Source organism: Oncorhynchus kisutch, linkage group LG28, assembly GCF_002021735.2.
Source record: "Oncorhynchus kisutch isolate 150728-3 linkage group LG28, Okis_V2, whole genome shotgun sequence".
NCBI lineage: Eukaryota > Metazoa > Chordata > Actinopteri > Salmoniformes > Salmonidae > Oncorhynchus > Oncorhynchus kisutch.
In genome coordinates this window covers 29,351,324-29,372,955 of record NC_034201.2, presented here as the reverse complement: position 1 = coordinate 29,372,955, position 21,632 = coordinate 29,351,324, and the positions used below count along the sequence as shown (strand labels likewise).

Genomic DNA, 21,632 nt, shown 5'->3' with positions numbered 1-21,632 from the left:
TCCCACATCAATTTGCACACTCATCTGTCAAATCTACAATTCCAGTGTTTTAATTGCTATATTGTATTTACTTCGCCACCATGGCCTATTTATTGCCTTTACCTCCCTTGTCTCACCTCATTTGCTCACATTGTATATAGACTTATTTTTCTACTGTATTATTGACTGTATGTTTGTTTTACTCCATGTGTAACTCTGTGTTATGTGTCGAACTGCTTTGCTTTATCTTGGCCAGGTCGCAGTTGTAAATGAGAACTTGTTCTCAACTTACCTACCAGGTTAAATAAAGGTGAAATAAAAAATGTATAGCCCACACCAAGCCCACACCAATCCAACACAGGCTAGACCACACCAAGCCCACACCAATCCAACACAGGCTAGCCCACACCAAGCCCACACCAACCCAACACAGACTAGACCACACCAAGCCCACACCAACCCAACACAGGCTAGACCACACCAAGCCCACACCAACCCAACACAGGCTAGACCACACCAACCCAACACAGGCTAGACCCACACCAAGCCCACACCAACCCAACACAGGCTAGACCACACCAAGCCCACACCAACCCAACACAGGCTAGCCCACACCAACCCAACACAGGCTAACCTACAACAGAACATAGGCTTTTGTATTTTGTAACATGGGTGTTATTTAGTGCCAATTGCAGTGCTTTATTGTTGTACAGATAGTGATCCAAAATATGGAAGGGAATGTGAGTGTCCAATGTCAGTCATAGAATCTCTTCTAGAATGTCAATAGCTATTTAAGTCAATGTTCCCTGATTAGTGGACCGGCGGCCATATTGATGGTACCCTATGCCAGGAAGTAAAATCAGAAAGTACAGTATTCAATCAGTAATAATAATTTTATGGTGTCCTCTCCCTCCCCAGGTTTCTGATGGGAGTCTGACGGTGCTGTTGGTCAGCCGCGGGGACAGAGGGGCGTACACCTGCCGAGCCTACAGCATCCAGGGGGAGGTTGTCCACACCACACGCCTGCTTGTCCAAGGTAGCATCACCACAACTCAACGTCTGTGTGTTTGTGTCTGTGTGTGGATGTAAGTAAGTGCATGTATACCTACGTGCAGCAGTGGGCAGGTGTGTATATCAGTCGACATGTACAGTATGTGTGTCTTTGTGTTCGTTCTCTGCTGGGTATATGTGTCAGTGGACAGGTGTACGTATGTGCATGTGCAGGAAGACGTGTAAGTGTGTGTGGTCTACCACTACAGGAGCTAATTGGCTGCCATATGGAGCATGTCTTAGGATCAAGGCTTTAACAAGCTGTCTGTCTGTCTGTGTCTGTCTGTCTGTCTGTCTGTCTGTCTGATGATGCATGTTTTAAAGGTGGTGGCGTTTGATTGGCAAATGACTCTGGGGATAGGGATTATGCTAATTCGGTGTCCCTGTTGGAAAGCCACTGAATCCGATCGCCACCAGATCAACTAAGCAAATCTGCAGCAGGCAGCGTTTCCAGTTGTGCCCCTACTATACACACCCATACACACACACGTGCCCATACACACCCACACACCCATACACACACACGTGCCCATACACACCCACACACCCATACACACACACGTGCCCATACACACACACGTGCCCATACACACCCACACACTCATACACACACACGTGCCCATACACACCCACACACCCATACACACACACGTGCCCATACACACCCACACACCCATACACACACACGTGCCCATACACACCCACACACCCATACACACACACGTGCCCATACACACCCACACACCCACACACAGTGGGTTTGCAGATAAGAATCCTTCCCCTGTTAGAGGCTCAGGCCCTGGGCTCTGGATCAGAACTACCATATTAGGCTGCCAGCCAAAATCACCAAGCTGGCTTAAGGAGGAGGATGGACTGTGTGGGTGTGTGTGGGCTTTGTATTATGGACTCTGCAATCAGCTCAGCTTTGCATCTGCTAAATTACTCAAATTTATGTTTGTGTGTGCTGAGTATGTTTGTGTGTACGCACACGTTATGACATGAATTTGAGGATTTTCCATCGGTGCAGGCAGATGAAATGAGCTGAAATTACTGATAAGATATCATAGGCCATCTTTCCCTCTTTTCTCACTCCACTATTCCACTTAGTGCCTTCAGAAACTATTCACACCCCTTGACTTTTTGTTGTGTTCAGCCTGAATGTATAATGGCTTACATTGAGATTTTGTGTCACTGGCCTACACACAATACCCCATAATGTCAAATGGGAATTATGTTTTTATAAATGTTTGCAAATTAATACACAAATGTAAAGCTGAAATGTCTTGAGTCAATAAGTATTCAATGCCTTTGTTATGGGAATCCTAAATAAGTTCAGGAGTAAAAATGTGCTAAACAAGACACATAATAAGTAGCATGGACGCACTCTGTGTGCAATAATAGTGTTTAACATGATTTTTGAATGTCTACCTCATCTCTCTACCACACACGTACAATTACTAAGGTCCTTCAGTCAAGCAGTGAATTTCAAACAGATTCAACCACAAAGACCAGGGAGGTTGTCACGACTTCCGCCGAAGTCGGTCCCTCTCCTTGCTCGGGCAGCGTTCGGCGGTCGACGTCACCGGTCTTCTAGCCATTGCCGATCCAGTTTTCATTTTCCTTTTCCTTTTGTTTTGTCTTTGTTTTACACACCTGGTTTCAAATCCCCAATTACATGTTCATTATTTAATCTCTGTTTTCCCCATGGTTGTTGTGCGTGTTTATTCGTTGTGAAGTGGTCAGTACTTCTGTGAGCTGGTGTGTTTCCCAATGGGGAATTTATTGTTGGTTTATTTCGAGTAATTACTCATTTCGAGTTTTTACTAATTTCTGTGTCCTGCGCCTGACTTTGTCCGACCCGCTACACACTGATTCTTTACAGAGGTTTTCGAATGCCTCACAAAGAAGGCACCTATTGTTAGATGGGTAATAAAAAATAAAAACATCAGACATTGAATATTCCTTTGAGCATAGTAAGGTTATTACACTTAACATAACTAAAAACGCAACATGCAACAATTAAGATTTTACTGAGTTATAGTTCAATATAAGGAAATCAGTCAATTTAAATAAACGTCGGGAACTGGAACACGCTGTCGTACACGTCAATCCGAGCATCCCACACATGCTCAATGGGTGGCATGTCTGGTGAGTATGCAGGCCATGGAAGAACTGGGACATTTTCTGCTTCCAGTAATTGTGTACAGATCTTTCGACATGTGGCTGTGCATTATCATGCTGAAACATGAGGTGATGGAGGCAGATGAATGGCACGACAATGGGCCTCAGGATCTCCTCGCGGTATCTCTGTGCACTTAAATTGCCATTGATAAAATGCAATTGTGTTTGTTGTCCGTAGCTTATGCCTGCCCATACCATAACTCCACTGCCACCATGGGGCACTCTGTTCATAAAGTTGACATCAGCAAACCGCTCGCCCAGATGACGCCATGCACGCTGTCTGCCATCGGCCTGCTACAGTTGAAACCAGGATTCATCCGTTAAGAGCAGACTTCTCCAGCATGTCAGTGGCCAAGCTGCACATTTTAGAGTGGCCTTGTATTGTCCCCAGTACAAGGTGGACCTGTAAAATGATCATGCTGTTTAATCAGCTTCTTGATATGCCCCACCTGTCAGGTGGATGGATTATCTTGGCAAAGAAATGCTCACTAACAGGGATGTAAACAAATTTGTGCACAACATTTATGAGAAAAGCTTTTTGTGCATTTAGAACATTCCTGGGAACTTTTATTTCAGCTCAAAAAGGGGGTAAAATACAAAAAATATATGCAGTACCAGTCAAAAGTTTGGACACACCTACTCATTCAAGGGTTTTTCTTTATGAAGAGATCAAAACTATGAAATAACACATATGGAATCATGTAGTAACCCAAAAAAGCGTTAAACAAATCAAAATATATTTTATATTTGAGATTCTTCAAATAGCCACCCTCTGCCTTGATGACAGCTTTGCACACTCTTGGCATTCTCTCAACCAGCTTCATGAGGTAGTCTCCTGGAATGCATTTCAATTAACAGGTGTGCCTTGTTAAAAGTTCATTTGTGGAATTTCTTTCCTTCTTAATGCATTTGAGCCAATCAGTTGTGTTGTGACAAGGTAGGTGTGGTATACAGAAGATAGCCATATTTGGTTAAAGTCCATATTATGGCAAGAACAGCTCAAATAAGCAAACGACAGTCCTTCATTACATGAAGGTCAGTCAATCCGGAACATTTCAAGAACTTTGAAAGTTTCTTCAAGTGCAGTTGCAAAAACCATCAAAGGCTATGATGAAACTGGCTCTCATGAGGACCGACACAGGAAAGGAAGACCCAGAGTTACTCCTACTGTAGAGGATATGTTCATTAGAATTAACAGCCTCAGAAATTGCAGCCCAAATAAATACTTCAGAGTTCAAGTAACAGACACATCTCAACATGAACTGTTCAGAGAAGACTGCATGAATCAGGACTTCATGGTTGAATTGCTGCAAAAAAAAACACGACTAAAAGACACCAATAAGAATAAGAGACTTGCTTGGGCCAAGAAACACAAGCAATGGACATTAGAACAGTGGAAATCTGACCTTTGGTCTGATGAGTCCAAATTTGAGATTTTTGGTTCCAACAGCCGTGTCTTTGTGAGACGCAGAGTAGGTGAACGGATGATCTCCACCTGTGTTATTCCCACCGTGAAGCATGGAGAAGTAGGTGTGATGGTGTGGGGGTACTTTGCTGGTAACACTGTCTGTGATTTATTTAGAATTCAAGGCACACTTAACCAGCATGGCTACCACAGCATTCTTCAGCGATACGCCATCCTATCTGGTTTGCGCTTAGTGGGGCTATCATTTGTTTTTCAACAGGACAATAACCCAACACATCTCCAGGCTGTGTAAGGGCTATTTGACCAAGAAGGTTCAGTTTCATTGCTTCTTTAATCAGGGCAACAGTTTTCAGCTGTGCTAACATAATTGCAAAAGGGTTTTCTAATGATCAATTAGCCTTTTAAAATGATAAACTTGGATTAGTTAACACAACATTCCATTGGAACACAGGAGTGATGGTTGCTGATAATGGGCCTCTTTACGCCTATGTAGATTTTCCATTACAAATCAGCCGTTGCCAGCTCCAATAGTCATTTACAACATCAACTATGTCCACAATGTATTTCTGATCAATTTGATGTTATTTTAATGGACAAAAATGTGCTTTTATTTAAAAAACAAGGAAATGTCTAAGTGATCTCAAACCTTTGAACGGTAGTGTATATAAAATACACAGGGATGTAACCCAAACAAAAGAGCAAGGTTTAACCTCTAATAATTACACGGGACGAGACCTGTCATAACACTACATGGGACAAGATCCAAAATTACAAGTGCACAATACACGTAGCACGAAACCGAAACAACAAAGCAGAAGACCAAAGGATATGGGAACAAAAACCGACAAGGACAATGGGGAACAGAGGGCACATAAACTCAGCAAAAAAACAAAACGTCCCTTTTTCAGGACCCTGTCTTTCAAAGATAATTTGTCAATTCCAAATAACTTCACAGATCTTCATTGTAAAGGGTTTAAACACTGTTTCCCATGCTTGTTCAATGACCCATAAACAATTAATGAACATGCACCTGTGGAACGGTCGTTAAGACACTAACAGCTTAAAGATGGTATGCAATTAAGGTCACAGTTATGAAAACTTAGGACACTAAAGAGGCCTTCCTACTGACTCTGAAAAACACCAAAAGAAAGATGCCCAGGGTCCCTGCTCATCTGCGTGAACGTGCCTTAGGCATGCTGCAAGGGGGCATGAGGACTGCAGATGTGGCCAGGGCAATAAATTGCAATGTCCGTACTGTGAGACCCCTAAGACAGCGCTACAGGGAGAGAGGATGGACAGCTGATCGTCCTCGCAGTGGCAGACCACGTGTAACAACACCTGCACAGGATCGGTACATCCGAACATCACACCTGCGGGACAGATACAGGATGGCAACAACAACTGCCCGAGTTACACCAGGAACGCACAATCCCTCCATCAGTGCTCAGACTGTCTGCAATAAGCTGAGAGGGGCTGGACTGAGGGCTTGTAGGCCTGTTGTAAAGGCAGGTCCTCACCAGACATCACCGGCAAAAACGTTGCCTATGGGCACAAACCCACTGTCACTGGACCAGACAGGACTGGCAAAAATGAGTGAATGAGTGTTACACCAAAGCCTGTACTCTGGAGCGGGATCGATTTGGAGATGGAGGGTCCATCATGGTCTGGGGCAGTGTGTCACAGCATCATCGGACTGAGCTTGTTGTCATTGCAGGCAATCTCAACGCTGTGCATTACAGGGAAGACATCCTCCTCCCTCATGTGGTACCCTTCCTGCAGGCTCATGACCCACCAGCATGACAATGCCACCAGCCATACTGCTCGTTCTGTGTATGATTTCCTGCAAGACAGGAATGTCAGTGTTCTGCCTTGGCCAACGAAGAGCCCGGATCTCAATCCCATTGAGCACGTCTGGGACCTGTTGGATCGGAGGGTGAGGGATAGGGTCATTCCCCCCAGAAATGTCCGGGAACTTGCAGGTGCCTTGGTGGAGGAGTGGGGTAACATCTCACAGCAAGAACTGGCAAATCTGGTGCAGTCCATGAGGAGGAGTTGCACTGCAGTACTTAATGCAGCTGGTGGCCACACCAGATACTGACTGTTACTTTTGATTTTGACCCCCCCTTTGTTCAGGGACACATTATTCCATTTATGTTCGTCACATGTCTGTGGAAGTTGTTCAGTTTATGTCTCAGTTGTTGAATCTTGTTATGTTCATACAAATATTTACACATGTTAATTAAGTTTGCTGAAAATAAATGCGGTTGACAGTGAGAGGACGTTTCTTTTTTTAATATATATATATAAAACATACTAATCAGGGGGAATGGGAACCAGGTGTGTGTAATGAGACGAAGACAGTCCGGGTTGGTGGTAATGATCCAGTTCAGTGAAGCCTAGAAAGCTGGTGACGTAGACCTCCGTAGCTGGTGAATGGAATGAGCAGCAGTACCAGGGGGATCCGTGACAATTCCAGGATGTATGCAATAGGCATGTCCCTTTTTAAAAAATTCAGGATTAAGGGCAGAGAGAACCCTTGGTTTACTGAGGAACTTACTAAAATCGTAAGGGAACGAAATGCTATGTGAGCTAAAGCAAGAGGGTCTGGTTCGGCGGATGATTGGACTGTATTTTTTTTCTCATATCTTCTCCTTTTTAATGTGTTTGAGTACATGTAAAAAAAAAAGATTTAAAAAAGTGAATGTAACTAATTGCCGTTGTTTTGTGCTTTGTGTCCCTCCAGGGCCACCGTTCATCGTTTCCCCTCCCCAGAATCTGACGGTGAACATATCCCAGGCCGCCAAGCTGGACTGCCTGGCCGAGGCCTACCCTGGCAACCTCACCTACACCTGGTTCTGGGAGGATGACAACGTCTTCTTCAAGAAGTAAATTTATGATCGGGTTCATTACTGTTCCATCCCCTATCCCCCACCACCCTAAACACATGCCGTACAACTGGGGACACATTAAATATGAGTTTTGTGATGCTTTGTTTGGTGTGAATTGTGTATACCAACCACCACTTACAGAACTGTTTGTTCATTGTCCTTGTGAAAGAAAGAAGAACTAAAATAAAATCCCGCCCTGACGCACATACACAATGAAGTTGGAACTCTCAACCTGATCATGTCATCTCATTTTAGACCCTTGCACAGAGAGAGTATTAGTTATTGTGTTGCCTGCATTATTGTGCACTTCTTTCTCCTCACATGGAATTAAGATGCCCTGTGATAGCATAACAGCAGTGCCTGAAATAGTGTCAAACATGCTGCAGTACCCCACCATGGTGACAGAAAAAAACTTGAGTGCAAAGGGGGTTTGCCATCAATACTTGATAATACCAAACACCGAACACTATCCATGGTAGGGATTGTAATAAAAATAAAAAGGAAAATACAACTGATAAAGAAATACAATTCAAATGCACTATACCATTCAAGATAGGGAATGTAGTCAAATAATTTGGAGTTAACTTTCTATTTATAGTATTTATAAATAGATAATATAGCATTAAAATAAAGTACAATTAATTAAATACATCTTCAAATAAGGAACTGGAACACAAACATACTCAAAAGCCTGAAATTAGGCAGGAATCACATGATAGAAATAAAAACACCGCAAACAGAGGACATCGAAGGCACAGTATGTGGGTATGTACATGCGGTGGAAGATGGGGTGTGTGTTTGTGTGATTGAAAAAGTGTGTTGAGTGAAAAAGTGAATTTGGTTGCAAAAGCCAGAGCCCATGTGTGTCTGCGAGCAGGGGTTGTGACAGAGAGTTTTCAATTTTATGCAGATATTGGATATGCATTTTAAAATAAATTACAATATAGTTTATTTATTTATTGTCCTATCACGATGGAACCGTCGCCAACCCTATATCCTAGACACCCACCTGAGTGACCCACACACTAAGGATCTGTTATCTTCATCTGTTTTATAGGCCTACTGCAAGTAGTGTCTATACTCAGCCAAAACAGACAAATAAACACGGTCAGAGACCCACTAAAGCAGTGTTGCCCACTCAAGAGTCTGAGCCTGCCTGACAGGGTTGGTCAAACAAAGCCAGAGCCCCCGGATTGGTGAGCATCAAGGGAAAGCGTGGCTACTTTGAAGAATGTCAAATATATTTTGATTTGTTAAACACTTTTTTGGTTACTACATGATTCTATATGTGTTATTTCATAGTTGAGGTATTCAACCATTATTCTACAATATAGAAAATAGTAAAAATAAAGAAAAATCCTTGAATGAGTAGGTGTGTCCAAACCTTTGACTGGTACTGTATATGGTAGAGGCTAAATCAAGATAGTCATCTTCACTACTTTCTTATGTCATTCTCACTTGCCCCAAAAGTAAAACGTTTTGATAGGGGACAGAATGCGGTCAGACCATCAATTAATTTGCATAATTATTGCTCTTACAGAATTCAAGTGGGCGAGGATATTGGCAATGTAATCAAAGCCTATTGTAAGACTACTTGTTTTTAACCAAGACAGACCTTTTCTGACATACAATAAAGGGATCTGCTGTACCTATGTTATGTGACACTTTTAATTGTCCTTTTAGGGTAGAGAATAAATTAGAGGAAAAACAAAAAGAACTGGAGGAATGTTTTGAAGAAAAACCGAGTGTAATATATTCTAAAAAATAAAGCAAACTGGATGGAAGATGGGGAAAAATGCACCAAATATTTTTTTTATCTTCAACATAGAAATGCTACCACAAATAATGAACTGAAACTTGTTACAAACGACAGTCACAAAGTACTTTAAGCATATGTTTTCGTTTCAGTCTCCTCCATTTCTATTAATAATGTAGAATGAACAGCTGTACAGAAAGACTCATGTGAAGGCCAATTTACAGAGGAGCTCATTGATGCAATTAAAGCCTTTAAGTCAGGGAAAACTTGAAGGGCTGGATTGCATGCATACCAGTTGAGGGATATCACATTTTTTGATGTACTCAGAGGACCGTTATTAGCATGTTTTAACCACTCCTATAAAAATATACAGATACTCAACAAGAAGGTCAGATTTCACAGGTTTTTGACATGGACGATACATTGAAGATAATATAAGACAAGTACTGGAAACAATAGAACACTGAAATCTGTGAAACCAGGCCTAGTATTCATAACTGACTGAAAATATTTGATAAAGTACAACGGGAATTTATATATAAATATGGAGGAGGGAGGGTAGAGAGAGGGGGAAGAGAGTATTGAATACGATTGAAAGAGAGGAAGGTAAAGAGGTACATGCACAGTGTAACATGTACCTCTAAGCAAAGTAGGGAATGAAGACAGACAGTCAGATGGAAAAGAGTTGGACTGAAGCAGAGGGAGGTCGGGAAGGAGGTACATAAGAGAATGAAGATAGAGAAAATGAGTGAGTCAAAGTCAAGGAATTTGGAAGGAAGAAAGTGAGAACGGTATGTACAGTGTCACCACAATGGAGACAGAAAGACAGTAAGCAAAGAAAGATAGTCATGGAAAAAGGTAGAAGGCAATAGATAGAGGACCCCCTCACCAACACCACCTCTTCTTCACCACCCCTCCTTGTCCCCAGTGACAGGAATATCTAGTGACACAGTGCTTGTGCCGTTCCACGCTCCACTAGCTATGATTACGGGACTTCCACCTAGCCCCCAGCAATCCCACATCCACTCATGCGTGGCCTGTACACTTTTTCAACCTCCACACTCCCAGAGAATGAAATGTTTAAGTGGACGGAGATGGGGAGGGAGGAGAGACAAGGCAAGAGCCCTTGTTTCAATATGAGGCAGTTTGTTATTGGAGCCCAGGGAAGTTGAGACAATGGTGTTAATACACAATGATATTAGAAAATGTACAGTATATAACAAACTATATGTCACGTTGAAAAAAATGATTGGAGACAGACGCAGGAATACGTAATAGGGGGTTAATATCACATGCCATGAAAGGCAAGGGGACGAAGCCCAAAACAAACACGTATACAAAAACAGAGGGATGTAACCCAAACAAAAGAGCGAGGTCAGAAACCATCTCAGGGAAGCTCAACTGCGTGACCTGAGTGCAGTTTAGCGTCGTAACCTTCGAAGGCATCTGGCATGCTGGAAAAGTGCGCTCTTCACGGATGAATCTTGGTTTCAACTGTACTGAAAATGTCCCGCATACTCACCAGACATGTCACCCATTGAGCATGTCTGGGATGCTCTGGATCAATGTGTTCAACAGTGTGTTCCAGTTCCCGCCAATATCCATTAACTTCGCACAGCCATTGAAAAGGAGTGGAACAACATTCCACTGGCCACAATCAACAGCCTGATCAACTCTATGTGAAGGAGATGTGTCGCTCTGCATGATGCAAATGTTCACACCAGCTATTGACTGGTTTTCTGATCCATGCCCATACCTTTACTTTTAAGGTATCTGTGACCGACAACTGTATTCCCAGTCATGTGAAATCCATAGATTTGGGCCTAATGAATTTATTTCAATTGACTGATATGAATATGAACTCTAACTCAACCCTTATATGAACTCTAACTCAGTGACATTTTTTTAATTGTTGCATGTTGAGTTTATATATGTATATATACAGTACCATTCAAAAGTTTGGACACACCTACTCATTCCAGGGTTTTTCTTTATTTTTACTATTTTCTACATTGTAGATTAATTGTGAAGACATAAAAACTATAAAATAACACATAAGAAATTTGCACACTTGGCATTCTCTCAACCAGCTTCATGAGGTCACCTGGAATACATTTCAATTAAAAGTTAATTTGTGGAATATCATTCCTCCATTAATGCATTTCAGCTAATCAGTTATGTTGTGACAAGGTAGGGATGGTATACAGAAGATGGCCTTATTTGGAAAAAAAAAAGACCAAAAAGACCAAGTCCATATTATGCCGAGAACAGCTCAAATAAGCAAAGAGGAACGACAGTCCATCATTACTCAGTCAATCCGTAAAACTTCAAGAACTTTGAACGTTTCTTCATGTGCAGTTGCAAAAACCATCAAGCACTATGATGAAACTGGCTCTCATGAGGACCGCCACAGGAAAGGAAGACCCAGAGTCACCTCTGCTGCAGAGGATAAGTTCATTAGAGTTAACTGCATCTCAGATTGCAGCCCAAAGGCTTCACAGAGTAAATGTTTTTTCTGTAGTTTTTTTTAACCTTTATTTAGCTAGGGAAGTCAGTTAAGAACAAATTCCCGTCACAAGACCCACTGGTTGATGCTTTTTTATAAAAAACCCTCTTAGGCCTCACTCCCCCCTATCTGAGATACCTACTGCAGCCCTCTTCCTCCACATACAACCCCCATTGTGCCAGTCACATTCTGTTAAAGGTCCCCAAAGCACACACATCCCTGGGTCGCTCCTCTTTTCAGTTCGCTGCAGCTAGCGACAGGAACGAGCTGCAACAAACACTCAAACTGGACCATTTTATCTGTATTTCTTCATTCAAAGACTCAATCATGGACACGCTTACTGACAGTTGTACCTTCTTGCCCTTTAGTCAGTTGTCTGTGCCTAATAATGTTTGTACCGTTTTGTTCTGCTACCATGTTGGGCTGCTGCCATGTTGTGGTCATGTTGTGTTGCTACCATGCTGTGTTTTCATGTGATGCTGTCATGCTATGTTGTTGTCTTAGGTCTCTCTTTATGTAGTGTTGTGGTGTCTCTTAACGTGATGTGTGTTATGTCCTATATTTTTTTTATATTTTTAATCCCAGCCCCCGTCCCCGCAGGGGCGTTTTCCTATTGGTAGGCCATCATTGTAAATAAGAATTTGTTCTTAATTGACTTGCCTAGTTAAATAAAGATTAAAAATAAATAAAACACAATTATTTTGTCATGTGCCTTTTACCACTTCATCTACACTGATTGAAGTGGATTTAACAAGAAAGAGCAGATGTTCTTAATGTTTTGTACACTCAAATTGTAGACCTCCACATACATATATACATATATACAGTTGAAGTCAGAAGTTTAGATACACTTAGGTTGGAGTCATTAAAATTTGTTTTTCAACCACTCCACAAATTTCTTGTTAACAAACTAAAGTTTTGGCAAGTCGCTTAGGACATCTACTATGTGCATGACACAAGTAATTTTTCCAACAATTATTTACAGACAGATTATTTCACTTATAATTCACTGTATCACAATTCCAGTGTGTCTGAAGTTTACATACACTAAGTTAACTGTGCCTTTAAACAGCTTGGAAAATTCCAGAAAATTATGTCATGGCTTTAGAAGCTTCTGATAGGCTAATTTACATAATTTGAGTCAATTGGAGGTGTACCTGTGGATGTATTTCAAGGCCTACCTTCAAACTCAGTGCCTCTTTGCTTGACATCATAGAAAAATCTAAAGAAATCAGCCAAGACCTCCACAAAAAATTGTAGACCTCCACACGTCTGGTTCATCCTTGGGAGCAATGTCCAAAAACCTGAAGGTACCCCGTTCACCTGTACAAACAATAGTACGCAAGTATAAACACCACGGGACCACGCAGCCGTCATACCGCTCAGGAAGGAGACGCGTTCTGTCTCCAAGAGATGAATGTACTTTGGTGCGAAAAGTGCAAATCAATCCCAGAACAACGGCAAAGCACCTTGTGAAGATGCTGGAGGAAACACGTACAAAATATCTATATCCATAGTTAAGCGAGTCCTATATCGACATAACCTGAAAAGCCGCTCAGAAAGGAAGAAGCCACTGCTCCAAAACCGCATAAAAAAGACAGACTACAGTTTGCAATTGCACATGGGGACAAAGATCGTACTTTTTGGATAAATGTCCTCTGGTCTGATGAAACAAAAATCTAACTGTTTGGCCATAATGACCATCGTTATGTTTGGAAGAGAAAGGGGGAGGCTTGCAATCCGAAGAACACCATCCCAACCGTGAAACACGGGGGGTGGCAGCATCATGTTGTGGGGGTGCTTTGCTGCAAGAGGGACTGGTGCACTTCACAAAATAGATGGCATCATGAGGGAGGAAAATTATGGGGATATATTGAAGCAACATCTCAAGACATCAATCAGGAAGTTAAAGCTTGGTCGAAAATAGGTCTTCCAAATGGACAATGACCCCAAGAATACTTCCAAAGTTGTGGCAAAATGGCTTAAGGACAACAAAGTCAAGGTATTGGAGTGGCCATCACAAAGCCCTGACCTCAATCCCATAGAAAATGTGTGTCAGGACTGAAAAGTGTGTGCGAGCAAGGAGGCCTATAAACCTGACTCAGTTACACCAGCTCTGTCAGGAGGAATGGGCCAAAATTCACCCAACTTATCGTGGGAAGCTTGTGGAATGCTACCAGAAACGTTTGACCCAAGTTTAACAATTTAAAGGCAATGCTACCAAATACTATTTGAGTATATGTAAACTTCTGACCCACTGGGATTGTGATGAAAGAAATAAATGCAGAAATAAATCATTTTCTCTACTATTATTCTGACAATTCTCATTCTTAAAATAAACTAACTGACCTAAAACAGGGAATTTTTACTAGGATTAAATGTCAGGAATTGTGAAAAACTGAGTTTAAATGTATTTGGCTAAGGTGTATGTAGACTTCCGACTTCAACTGTATATACTTGTTAGGTGAGAATTATCGGTTAATTGAATGACAGAACAAAATTATCTTATCAATACTGTATTCTATACCATCTACTGCCTCTTGCCTATGCCGCATGGCCATCACTCATCCATATATTTATATGTACATATTCTTATTCATCCCTTTAGATTTGTGTTTATAAGGCAGTCGTCGTGAATTTGTTAGATTACTTGTTAGATATTACTGCACTGTCGGAACTACACTTGCATTAACATCTGCTAGCCATGTGTATGTGACCAATACAATTTGATTTGATTTGATTTAGAGCTCCGAGACAGGATTGTGTTGAAGCACAGATCTGGGGAAGGGTACCAAAAAATGTCTGCAACATTGAAGGTCCCTAAGAACACAGTGGCCTCCATAATTCTTAAATGGAAGAAGTTTGGAACCACCAAGATGCTTCCTAGAGCTGGTCGCCTGGCCAAACAGAACAATCGTGGGAAGGGCCTTGGTCAGGGAGGTGAGTTCCTCTGTGAAGATGGGAGAACCTTCCAGAAGGACAACCATCTCTGCAGCACTCCACCAATCAGGCCTTTATCAGGGATGCAAACTAGTCACCTTTGGCGAAATTCTCCGTTTTGAATCCAAAATAAGTGACCTACATGATTCGTGTAGATCCGATGAGAAATGTTTGGGCGAGGGGGGGCTTTGGATGCCTACTGGCTGTATGTGAACGAGTGATGCACATTTGCTTGTAAGCGAACGAGTGATGCGCGTTTGGAGCAATACTGGCTGTATCCAATGCTCAGCTAATCGTTCACATAACAACAGAAAGCAGCATGCGACTGAAGAGAGAAAAGAAAACCAATTTTCTAGTTGCAGCATCAGCGTGCACTCTTGAAAGAGGCTTGGAAAGGCAGTTTTCCAGTTAATTTACAGCAGCGCGTCCCCAGAACGATAACGAAGAGGTAGGTGAGAAGCCTGACCACGAAACAGGGGTGAGAAGTTGATGAAGCTTACTTCATGAGCTGTAACCGAAAACTGAAATTTGAAAAAAATTGAGGTGAGGGAGAAAGTGTGGTGGAGCAAGTATTGTTAGCATTGTTAAGTATCTTGCTAGCTGGTTCGAATTATCCGTTATAGTTTGCCAGAGAAATGTTGAGCAACATTATCCAACTGAACTGATCAAATAATTGAGTTTATGGTGTGAAAATTAGCTGGCTAATAAAGTCAGCTAGCTAACGTTACAACATGAGATGAGCTAACGTTAGTAACCTAACCAATTCACTATAGTATTAACTGGTAACGTTATATGACTCCTTGCCGTTCTTCAAGTTATAACTCGTTAGTTGCTTACTGGACCCTGGTAATCTGTGTGAAATGTTAAATGGCTAACTAGTTTCCCTAACTAGTTAACTAGCTAACGAACTCACTACTATCTGTGAACTAATGTTTTCCCTCTACAGTACAGTACGTTATGTGGTACATTTTCAGAATGAGAGAATTAGGTGAGAATGAGGCGTTGCTTGTGTTATGTTCAAATTTTTCAGAGTAAATAACTCACGGACACTAGAGAAGCTTAACCAAGTTTAATTCTTCCCAAAGGGTCGACACAGCTGTATGTGGTGGTTTAAGCAGGATCCCACTATAGAGATGAAAGGAACACCACACACTTTCCCTCTTTCTCACTTTTTCAATACAGTGGATAAAAAGTGGTGGTATGGTGGTATGCCAGGTGTACTCTCTGCCTGAAAGAGATCAATTATGCCAACAAAGGGTATCATGCTCTGCTGGCACATTGTAGAACAGATGTCCACAGGCAGAAAGTGTACAATGTAATAATGTGCAGTGTAGCCCAAAGATATTGCTTTTGTTGTGTTGAACTTGACAATAACACTTGTATGTGAGTGAGGGGGAATTATTACATTTTCTACTCAGTCAACGTTATTTTTGCACACATGTAGCCTTGTGCACTTGATCGGTGGCCACTATAATAGAGCAAAAATAGAATGCCTGTTTGTTTCATTCTATTTCTACTTAAGATGCTTTTTTCCCAATTGCAATATTTAGATGTGTGTGTGGTCACAAGCATTCTATTATAAAGGCTGTCATGGCTAACTGCAATATTAGTGTATTGTTTTTTCTCATGACTTGAGTATCATTTGCAGTAAAATATAGGCAACAAAAAAACATTGCAATGCTTTCCTTACATTTTTTAGCTGTGAGTTAGGTTCACATTAACCACTTTTTATTTTACACACAGAGACTGATCATGTCTAATCTGGGGTGGCAGAGTAGCCTAGTGGTTAGAGCGTTGGACTAGTAACCAAAAGGTTGCAAGTTCATATCCCTGAGCTGAGAAGGTACAAATATGTCGTTCTGCCTCTGAACAGGCAGTTAACCCACTGTTCCTAGGCCGTCATTGAAAAAAATAATTTGTTCTTTAACTGACTTGCCTAGTTAAATGTAGGTCATGTTGTTTGTTTAATTAGTTAAAACCTGCATTTTCCCCTAGCAGGGATTGTTTTGCATGTTTCAGTGCAAAAAAATAAAATAAATAGGCCCTCACCAGTTTGCATCCCTGCTTTATGGTAGAGTGGCCAGACGGAAGCCACTCCTCATTAAAAGGCACATGACAGCCCGCTTGGATTTTGACAAAAGGCACCTAGAGACTCTCAGAGAATGAGAAACAAGATTCTCTGGTCTGATGAAAGTCTGGACCTCAGACTAGGGTGAAGGTTTACCTTCCAACAGGACAACAACCCTAAACACACAGCCAAGATAACGCAGGAGTAGCTTCGGGACAAGTCTCTGAATGTCCTTGAGTGGCCCAGCCAGAGCCCAGACATGAACCCGATCGAACATCTCTGGAGAGACCTGAAAATAGCTGCGCAGCAGCGCTACCCATCCAACCTGACAGCGCTTGACAGGATCTGCAAATAAGAATGGGAGAAACTCAGAACACAGGTTTGCCAAGCTTGTAGCGTCAAACACAAGAAGATTTGAGGCTGCCAAAGGTGCTTCAACAAAGTACTGAGTAAAGGGTCTGAATGCTTATGTAAATGTGATATTTCAGTTTTTTATTTGTAATAAATATACAACAATTTCCAAAAACCTGTTTTTGCTTTATAATTATGGGGTATTTGTGTGTTGATTGATGAGGAAAAAAACTATTTAATCAATTTTAGAATAAGGCTGTAACGTAACACATTTTGTTAAAAGTGAAGGGGTCTGAATACTTTCCGAATGCACTGTATATAATGGTTTGTATAGACAGTATGGCATTGAAAAGGTGTGGTACTTGTATAGGATGAGCCATGACTAGAATACAGTATATACATATAAAGCGAGTAAAACCGTATGTAAACATTATTAAAGTGGCCAGTGTTCACTTTAATGGTGGGTGGTAACCAACTAGTAACAGTGATTATGGTTCAGGGCAGGGTATTGGGCGAAGGCCAGCTAGTGGTGAATGTTTAACAGTCTGATGGACTGTAGATAGAAGCTGTTTATTAGTCTCTCTGTCCCAACTTTGATTCACCTATCTCCTCCTTCTAGATGGTAGTGGGGTGAACAGGCCCTTGCTCAGGTGGCTGAGGTCCTCAATGATATTCTTGGCCTTCTTGTGATTCCGGGTGCTGTAGAAGTCCTGGAGGACAGGCAGTGTGCCCCTGCGGTTGCGGACAGTGCAATTGCCGTACCAGGCGGTGATACAGCTCGTCAGGATGCTCTCAGTGGTGCGTCTAGAAGTTTGTGAGGGTCTTAGGGGTCAACCAAATTTCTTCAGCCTCCTGAGGTTGAAGAGGCAGTGCTGCACATTCTTCACCACGCTTTCTGTGTGAAGGGACCATTTCAGGTCTTCAGTGATGTGCACGACGAGGAACTTGAAGCTTTTTACCATTTCTACTGCGGCCCTGTCAATGTGGATGTGGGTGTGCTTTTTCTGCTGTCTCCTTTAGTCCCCAATCAGCTCCTTTGTTTTGTTGACGTTGGGGGAGAGGTTATTTTCCTGGCACCACTCTGCCAGGACTATCATCTCCTCCCTGTAGGTTGTCTTGTCATTGTTTATAATCAGGCCTACCACTGTTATTTCATCAGCAAATAAGTTGGAGACGTGGGTGGCCACGCAGTCATGGGTGAACAGTGAGTACAGAGGGGCTGAGCACGCACCCCTGTGGGGCCCCAGTTTTGAGGATCAGCGTGGCGGAGGTGTTGTTGCTTATCTTCACCACCTGAGGTCGGCCCATCAGGGAGTCCAGGACCCAGTTTCACAGAGCGGGGTCCAGACCCAGGGCCACGAGGTTAGTGATGAGCTTGGAGGGCACTATGGTGTTCAAGGCTGAGCTGTACTCTATGAACAGCATTCTTACATAGGTCTTTCTCTTGTCCAGGTGGGATAGGGTTGTGTGCAGTGCAATGGCGATTGCATCATCCTTGGATCTGTTGGGGCGGTATGCGAATTGTAGTGAGTCTATGTTGTCAAGTAAGGTGGACGTGATATGGTCGTTAACTAGCATCTCAGAGCACTTCAGGATGACAGAAGTGAGTGACACGGGTCAATAGTAATTTAGTTCAGTTACCTTCACTTTCTTTGGTACAGGAACAAGGGTGGACATCTTGAAAAAATTTGGGACAACAGACTGGGATATGGAGAGATTGAATATGGCCGTAAACACTCCAGCCAGCTGCACATGCTTTGAGGACTAGGCTTATTTCAGCACCAATATTCAGCATTATTTTTCAAAGTCACACATATGTCTGTGTCATTGGGGCAAATCCTAACTTCCACTTGAAGTTGAATTTGAACTTTAAGTTTCCCATTGACATGAATGCACGAATAGGTAAAAATGCGTGTTGTGGAAGTTAAGATTTGACCCATTGAGTCAATGATGTGGTTATAGACGCTACTTTGATGCTCTTCCCTCCCTATCTTCCTCCCTCCCTCTCGCGCCATCACTCCTCTGCAGTGGCCTGAGGGACAGGGTCAGTATTCTGGTGGACGGCTCGCTCATCATTGGCAGTGTGAAGCCAGAGGATGCTGGGAGATTCACCTGCAGCCCCAGCAACAGCCTGGGCCAGCCCCCATCCGCCTCGGCCCAGCTCACAGTGCAATGTGAGTGTCTCGCCCTATCCTCTACAATCAACCCATACCCCCTACCCCTTATCATAATAATAATTTGTCCTGTTACACATGTTTTTCTTGCATATCCCTCTGAGACACCTGCAGGGAGTGGGGTCATGGCCAGGGTCACCATTGTAGAGCAGCCCTTGCTCAAGGGCACGGCGACTGATTGTTCACCTTGTCAGTTACGGTATTCGAACCAGCGACCTTTCGGTTATGGCACGCTCTAACCTCGAGGCTACCTGCCACCCTGCGTTTGTCAAGATGTGGGTTGTGTTCATCAGAGCACACAGAGCTACTGGGTGTACACTACAGCAAGATCCATCCTACTCTAACAATTCTAATTTTACTCATCAGCCGAATTTAGGACATTGATTGACTGATCCTAGATCGGTGCTTATAAGAGCAACTTGAACCTGCAGCTGTGCTATTGAGCAGTCCCACTGCAACTGTGTACATTCAGTCCTGCTGATGCTGTTCTCTACTTAATGAGTGTTATACTACCTAACCACCCTATGAATCACAAGCCAAATACCTGTTTCCATATTACTGTATATACATTTAATGGACGATAAAGCTTTACAGGAAATATGGCATGACATCTGGCCATGGTATGCACCAGGGATCATCAACTAGATTCAGCCGCGGGCTGATTGTTTTTCTTGAGCGGATGGTCAGGGGGCTGGAACATAATTACAAATAATTCTAGACTGCAAATTGACCACAAGAAGTCCAAACAGAGAATATTTGACAAGAACATAATCATTTCAAACCTAGCTTTAATTTATATATGATCACATATATCTCTCTATTATGCATGGGAATACATTGGAACAGATTTCCAAAATAAAAATCACTCAAACAATTCATTTATTTATATAAAATCATGTCACCAGTTGGGAAACCCTGGTATAGACTTAGTTAAATAGAACCCCTCTCTCTCTATCCACTGCACTGTGTAATTGAGATTAATTGGAGGTTACACTGGTGTGTGGTCTCCGAGACAATTTCAGACCCCCCACCCCATATGCCAAGTGGGCATATTAGCCCTTACCGTGATCCCATTCAACCACTACACACACTGTCTCTAAACCCCAACACACACATCATTCCCGGGAGCCCTGATGGTTAGAATTGAAAAAGTGACCTTGAAGTCACTCTTCTTCAAAGTCATTTGAGTCACTTTCACCAATGTTCTCCTCGCATTAAATGCTCTCTTTCTTTCGTGTTCAGTCACACAGGCTTTGTGTTTGATCAGAATTAATAAATATTACACGCAACCCGCCTTTCACTCATGAGTTGTGACATTCAAAAACTCCAGCCCTGTCATTCCCCTGAGGTAAATCAGATGTATTGTAATCTAAATGAATGGAGGCGAGGATGAATGTTGCGCACCGGTAATACCCATCCACCACAGAGATGTGGCCCCGTGTCGGTGAGTAGTGACTCGTCTGGGTAGCCAAGGCAACAGACATTTTGCATTCCCCCGCTCTATCTCCTCCTACACGGCTCTAAATTAGATTTTTGTTCTTCTCAGGGCCCAAGCAGGAGAAAACATTACCAGTCATGAGGGAGGGAGGAAGCATTACACCATTGCTTTCAGAGACCAGACACTTTTTTGACACAGAGATAGAGGGAGCTTTTTTCTCTCAAGTAGTGACCACTACTTTTCCCAAAGCAAGTCACTGCTAGAGCCAGGATGCAGAGAGCAAGAGATTGCTAGCTATCTAGCGCTGTTCTATTTTTAGACTTTGGATGATATTCTTGTCTGCTCGGCTGCCACTGAGGTCTTTGTTGAGAGTTGGAGCTGAGTAGTAGTGGTATAGTGTGATAACTACTGGTTCTCCAGGGTTTTTAGGGTGGTAGGATGTAGATAGACTGAACTACCAGGATATGCTTTCTCTCTCCATCTCTTAATCTCTCTCTCGCTGTCTACTTTTATTTATTTAACCTTTATTTAACTAGGCAAGTCAATTAAGAACAAATTCTTATTTACAATGATGGCCTAGCAAGAGGCATCTGCAGCTTCCTGCGGGGACAGGGGCTGGGAATAAAAATACAAATATTCTCTCCATCTCTCTTTCTGTTTCTCCTCTCAACATCTCCTACCTCTCTGAATCCACATTGTCAACCTAATCTTTCTCGCTCTCTCCTTCTATCGCTCCTATTCTCTCTCTTCTCCCTCCTTGTCTTCCTTTCTGCCCCAGGAGAGCAGTACCATGGAAGCAGCCACACACACTCACATACAAACACACACACACTCTAATGCTCACACTCACACGTGCCACAACACACGGCCACACA

The 21,632-nt window shown here is 42.5% G+C and overlaps 1 protein-coding gene across 1 annotated transcript in view; it reads left to right on the top strand.

The window, feature by feature from the left end:
- LOC109873223 (protein turtle homolog B) overlaps positions 1-21,632 on the top strand; it is a 183,043-nt gene that overhangs the window by 103,741 nt on the left and 57,670 nt on the right. Inside the window, exons 5-7 of the mRNA XM_020464837.2 lie at positions 898-1,015; positions 7,380-7,521; positions 19,174-19,319. Of these exons, the coding sequence (XP_020320426.1) occupies positions 898-1,015; positions 7,380-7,521; positions 19,174-19,319 (406 nt within the window). The remainder of the gene's footprint in view (positions 1-897; positions 1,016-7,379; positions 7,522-19,173; positions 19,320-21,632) is intronic.